The sequence below is a fragment of the Cupressus sempervirens genome, chromosome 3, assembly GCF_028749045.1.
Source record: "Cupressus sempervirens isolate cs-2001-9-10 chromosome 3, ASM2874904v1, whole genome shotgun sequence".
Classification (NCBI taxonomy): Eukaryota; Viridiplantae; Streptophyta; class Pinopsida; order Cupressales; family Cupressaceae; genus Cupressus; species Cupressus sempervirens.
In genome coordinates, this window is record NC_143120.1 from 778,290,436 (window position 1) to 778,302,282 (window position 11,847).

General features: G+C 34.4%; 1 protein-coding gene across 1 annotated transcript; it reads left to right on the forward strand.

The window, feature by feature from the left end:
• The first annotated feature begins 1,903 nt into the window (after nt 1–1,903).
• Nucleotides 1,904–9,937, forward strand: LOC149569098 (uncharacterized). The gene is made up of 7 exons (XM_089821876.1): nt 1,904–2,004; nt 2,129–2,753; nt 5,133–5,323; nt 6,141–6,208; nt 6,410–6,435; nt 6,778–7,093; nt 9,015–9,937. Exons 2-7 carry the CDS (start codon nt 2,594–2,596, stop codon nt 9,541–9,543), a joined length of 1,290 nt encoding a protein of 429 aa, XP_089678002.1. The 5' UTR covers nt 1,904–2,004; nt 2,129–2,593; the 3' UTR covers nt 9,544–9,937.
• The last annotated feature ends 1,910 nt before the right edge of the window (nt 9,938–11,847 follow it).

Below are 11,847 nucleotides of genomic sequence, written 5' to 3' on the forward strand. Positions count from 1 at the left end.
AGCAATAATAACTGAAAGTGAACTAGGGGTAGGCACTACAGGCATGCTCGAAACTTTGATGTTAATACAAAAGGTGTTACTTGTAACAACTATTTACCAGAAAAAAAGAAAATCTCTAAAAAAATTATGTTAAAGTTAATCATAAATATTTCTCAATATTTTATTTCTAATTAAAGAAAATTTTAACCCTAAATATTGCCAACCTATTAAATAAATGGTCTAGATTAAGTTCACTTTTGTGTATCTACACTAGAATAAAAAAAATATTAAATTTAGAGGTAAAAACTACTTTCTAAAATAAATGATGATAAAATTAAAAAAATATCTTATTCATCAAAATATTTTTTAGAAAAACTATTTTATCGATTAAATAATACATATAAATACTTAAGAGAAGAAAACTAATAATCCTTATACATAACTTCGCATGCCTTAAGTTTTTAAATGATGCTTCAAAATTTGACAATTTATTTTAGGCACTAAAGAGTAAAGATGATAATTTGTTAACCATGCAAGAATCATGAAGTGACAATTTCAAAGCATTGTTTGAAACAATTTCACTTTGACAACCATTATTGAAGGGCTCAAATATCAATAAAATTACACTTTAATTATTAACTTTTTTCCAAAACAATAGACAACTAGACTTATAATTAGCAAAAATTGAAAAAATGATAATTGAATTATAGACCATAACTAGAATTCTTCCCTTATCAATAACACATATTAACCAATTTAGAAGCATCAATATCATTCCCTCCAGGCTTGGAATTTGACAGTCACCCCTGCCTGTCATATGATTTTTCTATGACGGCTAAAAAAATTTCATGCCTTTCATTCTACGTTTTGATAAAAAAATTGGTTGTCAATTTTCATTTTAACTTTAAATATTCTATAAATTAGAAAATAATAACATTAATTAGTAATATATGCAAAAATCTTTATGAATAACTTTTAATTATAAATTAGTACTATATACAATATCATAAAAGAAGCAAGTTTCTAAATTTATGTATGTTAGCATTCACCAAAATAGAAACATCTATAATATAAAATAATATATTTGTCATACATATATATTATATAGATTATGAAATCACATTTATGTATAATATTAAATATAATACTAAATTACCTATAACAAATATTGACGATTTAGTAATAGATTTACTTGTCATATTGACGGTTCTCTAAAAAATTAGCCTATCAAACCATACGGTCTTACAATTTTTTACCCTGTCATATATAGTTAAAAAGTGCAAAAACGGTCCAGGCGTGATTCCCTCCTTAAAACCTCCTTACAACTATTTATAAATATTTTTAGAAGTGGACATTCTTATAAGGCCCATAAGCATAACGTGTTATTAATGGAGTGGGGCCAAGTTCACATGCTCCATGAGCCTCTAATCAACCACCACAACCTTAAAAAAAAGTCCAATATGATTTAATGAAGCTAATTTTATTATTATAAATCAATTATATGCATTTTTCCAATAAATAAAAAAATATTTTTCCAACCTAGGTCGGCATAAATTTGATATTTTCTATAAAACAAATTCAAGTTTATTGCAACATAAAAGCAACTGGTTGATATCAGATCCATCCCATAACATGCATGACAATTGTGCCTGATTTGCCATCTGTAACAAATTTTCGCACATTTCCCAGATCAGTTGATATCACTACGTAATTTTAATATAGATCTGACTTTGACCAGCCTGATTTTTTTCAGTTACATCACCCGCTAAATAAATGGTGTAAATTCCATTTTATTTTGTTTTTCCCGGGAAATCATAATCCATCGAATAAATTGCTGTCCGTCTAATCATCGCATCGCACGGCGGGAGAAGGGCGTTGAGAGTGAAGCCATCTATATACAAACCCCAACGCTTTTTATACTTTTACCTTCCGTCCACCTGTAATCATCGAAGGCACGGTCGGAATCTTCTTGAAATTCTCGTCGAAGACGGATTTCGTCTGCACACAATCGCGCTTGAGTTACTGGTAAGCCTGGCTTTTCCGACAGCTTTGTTTCCACGAAAATTGTGGTTGAATTGAGGTTTTCTAGGAAATCGGATCTGTTTATTCAAACCCTGGGTTTTGTGTTTTTCGATCTGAATCCGCGCAGTCGGAAATCTTCGGGATTTGCCGGATAGATTGTTGAATTCGGCATTCGGGAAGAGAAAGTTTAAGTTTTGTTTTCTTCCGAGGAAGTTTCGAAATCAGAACCCTGCTCCTGGAGAAAATGCCCACAAGATTTCGGTGACAGTGTGGTGGTTTTCTAAGCGGCGATGATACAAAACTAACCGAGGCCCAAGATTAAACCGTTGGATATAAAGAAAGCTTGCCTTAAAAAGTAAAATTTGCGAGAAAAACACCTTCTCGAATAGGGGATTATAGTAGAAGCTGAAGGAGAGGGCGCTTTTCTGTTCTTACCGTCGGGTGTGTTTTCAAAGGAGAAATCTTTGGTTTTTTGGATGCATATATATATTTGACACCTGGTGTGGGGATTCGCTTACGTCTTGATACGGAAGGAAAAGGGGTTTTGAAGCTTTTTGGGTTAGCTTGGTCTCAGAGGCATTGATATTTGGTCATGGAGGCCTCGGATGTGGAGGGAACACTAAAGGTAGGCGAGAAACCGAGGATTCCAGGGTCCTCTGCCAATCAATGTTCTGTGTGCCTCGAAGCTGTTATTGTGGATGCTGCAAATCGTTCAGTTGCCAAGCTCAAGTGCGGACATTATTTTCACCTTGGTATGTACAATTGCATCCTGGAGATTTTCTTGTCAAATAATTTTCAGCGAGAATTCATAAATGGTTTTATTCCTGATTTGTGGAGTCGTGTTGTTAATTATTCGATAGTATGTTTCCAGCTGCTCATTGTTTTCAGGACGGCGTGTGTTGTTGTTTCTATGATATTTTCTTTTGCGATTGTTTTGGCAAGAACAGTCAAATTTGCATGAATCATGAGTAAGATTTGTTAGAGTTTGTCAAAAAACAAAAATACATTAACCTTAAGCATTGTCGTTTTGTCGTTCTTTTCAGCCCAGCATCTATTATTGTCTCTATGAGATGTGCTGTGCCAATAATCTGAAACAGCGGTTAGTAATTTGTTTCAGAATTGTTTTTCAAAGATTTTTTGGAACGATTTTACTTGTTGATGAGTTGCAAAGATCTGTTGGGAACAGTATGCAAATGAACTTTGATGAATAATTATCACCTTTTCCCTATCCTTGGTGATTCTGGGGTGCGGTAAGCATGAATCATGCTGGATGCCTATTTAATCGAGTCATGCATTGGTCCCCCCATTTTGAGGAATATTTACTGGTTCTGTCATATAGGTAGAGGATCAGGGATGTCCTAGTTTTTGAAGCCATGTCCTTGATTTTTTTCATACTTGTTGAACAATTTGTGTGCTTATGATTTTAAGGATTTCTCTGTCTGATAAAGCTTTGTTTCCAGACTATCTTTAATCCAGTCTTTTGAAAATGTCCAAATATATGAAGGCATGACATGGTAGATAAGAAGGAAAAGAACCTTTATTTTTTAACATGAAATATGATTAGTTACTGCTTCAAGGAAAAATATATATTTGATTATTCATTGAGTCCGATCCCAGCTTTCAACAGGAAGTTATAGTGAACCGGCTTCACTTACTGATTTTAAACATTCAACTCCTTGAATGATAGCATCACAGAAAATAAACTGTTATCTCAAAAAATATGAATCACACTTGGTTATAATCTCTAAATCAAGTTTTTCCATTAGCATTAATGACTTTTTATCTCAGGTCCACTTAAATTGAGAGTTATTACATCTAGAGGTTTACGAACCTTTTAAAGTTTAATGCATCAAAATTTTGGATCACTCACCCTAGAATTGGGGACAAATAAGCAATGTTACCCCAGTACTGGGGTATGTCAGGATGGCAGGACGTTGGAACGAGTTTCCGGGATGGGGAAAATGGGCCTCATTTTCAGAACGATGAGGGGACAGCCAGGGGCAGTGGCAAGGGGAGGACGGGGCAGGGAGGAGTGTTGTATACTATACCTATAGAACTTGAAATGCTTGTTATGAAATGATGTTTTAATAGAACATACCAAATTAAAATACTTGAACATAGCCAAATTGCAACATGAACTAGAACCATTGAACATTCAACACAGTAACATATTACATACCCAACAGTAACATTCAAAAACCAAAAGTCAAATAGAAATCCAAGTCCCCATACTAGTGGCAACATGGTTGTGGAATGGCGGAGGTGGGGTTACTTGGGTATGTGAGTACCCGGTGCGGGGACGTCTCGGGGATGGGTACTCCGAGGTTTGGGAGGGGGGTGGGAGTCCCCATGTAACACTGCAAATAAGTGATGTCACTCACTCTAGAATCAGAGAACGAAAAAGTGATGTCCTGACTGTGATGACCGTGATAAAAGGCTGCGACCATACAGTCATAATTATAAAAGGCACTCTTTTTTTTTGTGCCAGGGGGATGACACATTAATGCAAATTACTTGCACAGTTATTTCTGAAAGCAATGTTGAACCATTAATAAGATCTTTTTCATATAATTGTTTTGTCAAGTTTCCCCGTTAAGAAATTTTTGGACGTCTATGCTCTCAAAATCTAATTGATGGACTTATTCCTTTCAGAATGCAATTTTGTCTGTTTGTCACATTTGCCAGTAGGTTACTGCTTTTTCGTAAATTATCATTTACTGAATATTACATTTGTCTAGATCTTATAAATTATAGATTATTAAGCCATACATTTTTCCAAACTAGTTTTATGATGATTCAAGTAGTGCTGGTTAGCTGAAGAAATCTTGCAGCAACAAGGGAGCTTGCTTTATTCCATGTGGTTACAATAGTAGGTGTTGCTTAGGTCTTTGCTTTTACAGTTGGTTGTTCCAGTGCTCTTTTAATTATGAAATGCCTGAGACTCTGAGAGTAGTGTTATTTGCCACTAAGTGCCTGAAAATTTCAAGATAATGAAATAGATGGACAACTTTAGTTTATACATTTTATATCTATAGGAATTTCTTATATCTATGGGAATTTCTTAATTGCATTGAAATGTCATAGTTGTAATTGATTCTCATATGAGAAATGTATTAATCACATTTTTGCAGATTGTATTGGATCTGCATACAATGTCAAAGGGATAATGCAGTGCCCAAATTGCAGAGACATTGAAGATGGTCAGTGGCTTTATGCAAATGGGGGCGGTTTGCCAGATGAAATCCCTTTTGAAGAGATGGGTTATGAAGATGGTGACTATGAAATCTATAGTGGTGTATCAGAGTTTATCTTTTCACATGAGGTGATTGCTTTCTTTCAAAAGGTTTTGATTCATTTTTCTGATTTTATTTTTCTATTGGCGTATGTAAAAGTAGGCCAGCACTTACTTTCTGAAAGAGCATAAAATACAGACTTTTGGAAGTGTTATTGTATTCTATTGTTTCTTCTTTCTTATTTTTGGTTCATTCTCAAAATCTCAGAAACATTTGGACTATGTTGTCAAACATGTTTACATATTTTAATTTCTGAATTTTATAGTTTCCCTATTTCTTATCCTTCTTATCCAGCTAGGTTGATAAGTTTTAAACCTTTATGTGTATTGTCATTTTGTCTCAAATTATTTAAGTCGGCTCTTCAAAGATTGAATTGACATGGTTTTTATTTGTTTTTCTTTTGTATTGAAAGAATTTCATTTTGTAAAAAGGGAACTTATTAGTGGAAAATTTGTATAAAAAAGTTTCTTAAGAGGTAGACAGTTTTCCATTTATGTAGCTTGCATGATTTCCCTTTTCTTATGTATTGCATTGATTGGATCTATTATCTAAGTAAACTGCATTCCATTGTAAATGTGTATGCTATTAGGTACTCCAATTTCATGGTTAGGACTGTATTATCATTCTATTTTATATGACAAACGTTCTGAATTATTAGAGAGAGTATCTGACCTCAATTGTGTGTTCTGAATGTTCTGAATGGCAAGCATTGACATACCAGATAGATCTGAAAATTTTGAAATATGCATGCAAGCAGAATCTTTGTGTATTAATGTAATCACTACCCGTGTATTTCATTTTACCCACTGTGGGTTCACTGACTCAATCTCATTTCATTTTTTTCAGCATATCGGACCTACAAATTGGTGCCCTTACCCAGGTTCTTCATATTCACAGTTTTCTGTTTCATTAGGGTAAGTTTGCACACATTGTTACACTTACTTTATTTCTTAGCAAATGCAAAAATTATTGGGACACCTAAGAAACAGGCTATGTAATATCAATGTAGTTATATTTTGGATTGATTGCATTTGTTTTTTTGACAGAAACATATGAAACAAAACAATGTAATATTCCTTTGGTCTTATTTTGGACTGCATTTGTTTTTTTGACAGAGGAATTGATCCTTCAGCAAGTGGTTGTAAGTATTTTCTGAACTTGTGCATTACATTATTATTTTATTATGCATTTCATGCTTTATTCTTTTCTGTGCAGAAACTTCCTCCTCAGTCATGTAGAAAATTTACTGTCAAATTGCATTTCATGTTTATATGTGCATGTGTAATGTGAATTATGAAATCAAGCTGTTTCTTTCCAGTTTCTTATGCCATATACATTCCTATATCTATTCTTGCAGAACTATTCATATAGGACCTGGGTGGATAAAATTTGTCAAACCTCTGCATCGATGTTTTTTATAACATGTTTTTTTTATGGTGCTTGATTTCAAGTTGATTTAATGATTGGTTTTGATTGTGAACAGGTCCTGATTTACTAGTCAATGTTGTATGTGGAAACTTGCCACCCTCATTTCACTTTGGTCCTGGCAATGAAGCTAGGCCATCAAATTATCAGCTTGGTTATGATTCAGTAGTTGGAGCTTTGCAGCATCATATGCAGAATGAGTCTCTTGGTGCTGAGGTTGCTGGCATTCAAGGTTTTACATCTTCTGATGGGCGTCAATGGTCTCATCATATACTGCCAATGCCAATTTCTATGCCATCCAATGCTGCCAGTTCATCAAGATTAATTCCAGTCCATGAGAGGTCTCTTCCATATCGAATGCCAACTAATACAGGGTATTGTATCATTCTACGTTGTCTATTTATTGCTTTGAAATTGATGGAACTCAAGCATTTCCCATTATATATATAATTTTTGTTGCAGTTGAAGGGTAGCCATTTGTACTCATCATTGGAAAGGGAAACAAGAATACACATTTTGTGAAAAGATAGATTATCTGCTGTTGTTCAATATATTTATATAATATATATCTTATCAGATATCAAAATGAATACCAATGAACCCATACATGTTCTGTAACAACTGTCACCTAATATGCAGGCCTCATTTAACAAAGTGGCTTCCATTTATTTACAAATGGAAAATAATGTTTATGTGGATCCACATGGCCTAAGTTGTGTTTTTACATAATAATTCAAATATATTATATGACAACATGGTGTACAAGTGATGAGCCCCATAGAAAAATAACCCATTTACATTGTATTGTTAAATTTAGTTTGGGTAAATGCAGTATGCAATCGCAAGGAAGAAGCTTAGCGCTAAAAGTTAGAACCTATGTAGAAGCCGGGACCAATTTACCAAGTGAATAACTCTCCTTATTGAATAAAGTTCTGTGAATTCAAAGAAAATCACAATGTCAATTAGTGGTGCTATGCTGCTGCCACTTGGTGTGATACCATGTGTGGAATAGCACAATGGTTTTAGGTCTAGGACATGGTTATTTTGGAGTAGTCTACCTCTTCTTACTTGAGGGTTCCAAGTGCAACCCACTTTTGCTGTGCAGTTTTATAGGTAACCTCACCACATTTATTAATGTAATTTTCTCGTGGCTATTAGAAAAGGTGGATTAAATCCATTTTTGCCTTATCAAGAAGGTTATATCTTGTATATAAACTAACTAAGAAATCTTATAGCGTTTTAAAAAATTTTGTGTGTGATACCATGGGTGGAATAGCACTATGGTTTTAGTTCTGGGACTTGGCTTTTTTGGAGTAATATGCCTCCAATTGGAGTTGCCAATGCAATCTAACTATTGCCATGCAGTTTTACAGTTGCCCTCGCCACTTTTACTAATACAATAAACGTGTGATGGGCATGCAGTTTTATAGTTGCCCTTACCACTTCTATTAATATAATAGACTCTGTAAAAAAGGTTCATGAAATCTAATAGCTCTGCAATTTCTTCAATGAGGCATTCAACTAAATGTGCTATCATTCAATTCCTCATACCAATATATTTGACCATGATGTGTTTCTTATTTTTCTGGGATTTACAAGGGTTATTACTTTACTGCTTGTTAATTTGTCATAAAGGAAAACACTAAACATGCTTTAAATTATGAATAAATGTTGGCTATTGTTACAGTTCCGTTATTGGAGAGTTCCATTGAAATATAGAGATAACTAGGCAGCTCACCCTAGCATTGCAATTGTTACCCTTTTTCCAAAGTAATTGAAAATTCTGCTTTTCCTGTGAATACAATTTGGCATAATGTTATTTCAATTTGATAGACTCATAAACATTTTCAGGATATTTATTCAAAATGTTTTCAGCTAAATAATCACTATAGTCTTGGATCTCTTTACATGGGTAGGATTACATACTAAATACTTCAGAGCTATTGTGCAGCTCCTAGGCACACTCTTTGAACAGAAAGACTTGTTTCGGGAACTTTTTACTTGTGAAGTATACAAATTGTTTTCCTTTTCATACGTGCAGATTTCTAAAATAATTTGGTGTCTGTTAACTTTTGCCAGAATCTCTGATTGTATTATCTGAGAATTTTTTGTTAAAGTCCATGGATGAAAAGTGTCATTTTAATGCCTTGATTTTCGTTTCAGGATAAAATTATATTATTACTTTTAATAGTTCTTGATGATAACACCATTCTTGGATATATTCAGGTTCTGAGGCAGTTGGTGATCTCTAAGTGTCATATAATCTCATAATTAAAGTTTATATTCCTTTTTCAGGGCACCGCAGAGGACTACAGATGTTTCAAATCCTTCCACGATCTGGTCTGAACCAGCTGCTCAGAGCCAGCTTCAGAGTGGGAGAGGCCCTGTACCTCCCTCAGGATCCAATCGAAATGCATTAGGTACTTCAAGCAGTTGGAGTAATCGGAGCCATGGGGGAACTGGCAGGACAGGACATTCAAGAGATTCCCATGCACAATTGCACCGGGCGTTTGCAGCTTCTAGTGGGGGTCAAGATGGAAGAGCAAGTGCGCGAGATACAAATTGGCAGGGTGATCAAGGCATTCCTTGGAGTAGAGATGGGTTTTCTGGAAATCCGTGGGCTGTACAGGAACCAGAATGCTTGAGGTGGGATTCTGTTGCTTCTAGTAGTTCTCATTCTGGCACTTACCATGGAGTACATGGACTTGGAAATGGTGCATTTAGGTCACCATCTGCCTTTTCTGGATATTCTTCTCCTCTTCAACATGATGGATCAGGGGACACTGGTTCTTTGTACCCTAGGTCAAACATACCACCCAGATAGTCAATACAAGACAGCTGCTCTTTGCATATTCAACTGCAACAAGTAGGTTGGGTAAATTCCAATACGGAGGCATGCTCAGCGTCCAAGGCAAGTCGATAATTTTCCAAAATGTTAGATATCTGTGTGGCCAGTGAGCATTTGGGCTGTTCAAATTCCGAAGATTTTCCATCTCAAGCTATTCAAGGGGTAATATCATGCTCACATGACTTGGAGAAGAGCTTTTTAAATGCTTATGGTGAGGACATGCTAAAGTGCAAGGACAAATTCGACAGAGATTGATGGACTGCCTCTCTCTGTCTGTCATTTTTTCTTTATACATATTTATGGGACTAATGATGATGGATCAAGGTTTCATCAATTTTTTAAATAATTTTTTGTGGTGCTGTTTTACAAATTTTTGTGTATCTGCATTATTTGTAGGTGCTTGATACATTTTAACTACTTTTCCATGCCTATTCCGGTTCTAGTTAATTCTCATGGTGGTGCTTTCAGTACCTCACGGCCTCAGCTTTTTGTATTTTTTATTGGTTTGCTTTAGGAACCATATTTACGGAGTTCATTTTGTCTTAGAGTGTGCTTGTACGGGAGACCTTACAGAGTGGAGAGGGGAGGGGTAGGTCAATCCAAATGATAAGGCTGTAGCTTTGACAACGTACTCGGGTGGGGTATTTAGAGATGGTTTATATTTGACGAGCTGCTAAAAGATTACAAGTTGATTTTTTTAATGGTTATCTGTGACTTAGTGGTGTCTCTTATATCATCTTTTTAAGTAGATCATTAATTTTGTTATCGTGTTTCTTATAACCTTATTAAATTTGTTTTTGTGCCTGATAACCTTTCTTTGTATATCATTAATTTTCTCCACAAAACTTGAAACAATCACTTGTTACTATTCCTTGTCAGTTCAGTTTTCTGCTTTCTATTCGAGTTTTGTTGGTTTTGTATTTTTTAAAATTTTATTAATAAACATAGCAAAAGTAATGTAGTAGTTGTTCTAAAGGTGTTGTTTCTTATTTATTGAAATCTCATTCACATAACTTTACTTGATAAATCTAGCTTGAATATGTGTAGCATTGACATGTTAAAAGCAATAAAAGCTGATATAAAAATTCTTCAACTTGATATTTGATACTGTTTTTATTCGTAGATTTGATCATTGCTAAAGGGACATTGCGTATCATAACTTTTCCCATTAAGGTCGGTCTTGTTATTCTAGATACGCCTATTCATGTGATGCTTGGACCTCTTAATTACCTCCTTTTGGGTAGGCCATGGTTACATAACATGCATGTCACTCCTTCAACATGTAGTTGACAGACCTAACAATTGTTTGAACATTGAATCCACCATAGATCTTAAATCTATTGAAGAAAAGAAGGAACCCAAATCTATACCAATTTGTACTTTTTGATTGGGATTTAATCCTTGTAAGAAATCGAAAAAGCCACTTTGAATGTCAAACATATTTGTATCAGACCACTGATATCAATAAAAAATATTCCTTTGATATTGATAGTTATCAATTCACTATACACACTTGAAACTCCTATCTTCGACAATTATTCTCTCGAAACTTGTTTTAATTTGCATGGTATTCACATATTTTTCACTATTTGAGAGATAACGCCTTTTTCAAGTCCTCCTTATGGTATGCTATTAGCAAACTATGGAATAAGATGCTCTCTCCTTTGCCAAAATGTGTCAACATCACAATAATCTCATCCATGCCGCCACACATGCAATTCATGGTCTTTCAATATATATGGGGTTTCGATCTTATTGGAAAAATTTCACCTAGTTTTGAAGGACATCCTTACATTCTTACATCTACTAGCTACTTCACTAAATGGGTTCAAGTTGTCCCTCTTTTTTCTACCATTACTAATATTATATGTAATTTCATTCTTCAAAACACCATTGCTTGATTTGGAAATCCTCGACAAATTATTTTTAATAATGGTGCATCTTATAAGAATAAGTGGCAAAGTTCCTAGAAAAGTTTCATATCCATCAATGGTTTTGTATTCCTTATTAATCTCAATCTAATGGTCAAGAAGACACATCTAATAGAATTATTGAACAAATTCTTAGAAGCATTGTTAATAAATATGCTAAAGATTAGCATACACAATAAACACACGCTCTTTTTTTCGGCCTATATAACAAGTGCCGACATTGTGAATTCCTTCTCTACGAGTTACCTTTAATGATATAGTTGACATTGACATTGACACTTTGGAGAATAATGCTTACAACAGTTTAAGATTTTAGAACATATTAATGTTCTTTAACTTATTAAAGCAA

Excerpts from the sequence above, each read along its gene's own strand:
- LOC149569098 (XM_089821876.1), top strand. The coding sequence starts at position 2,594 with ATGGAGGCCTCGGATGTGGAGGGAACACTAAAGGTAGGCGAGAAACCG. Across the intron at positions 2,754-5,132 it reads CGGACATTATTTTCACCTTG|ATTGTATTGGATCTGCATAC; the intron begins GTATGTACAATT and ends ACATTTTTGCAG. Across the intron at positions 5,324-6,140 it reads AGTTTATCTTTTCACATGAG|CATATCGGACCTACAAATTG; the intron begins GTGATTGCTTTC and ends CATTTTTTTCAG.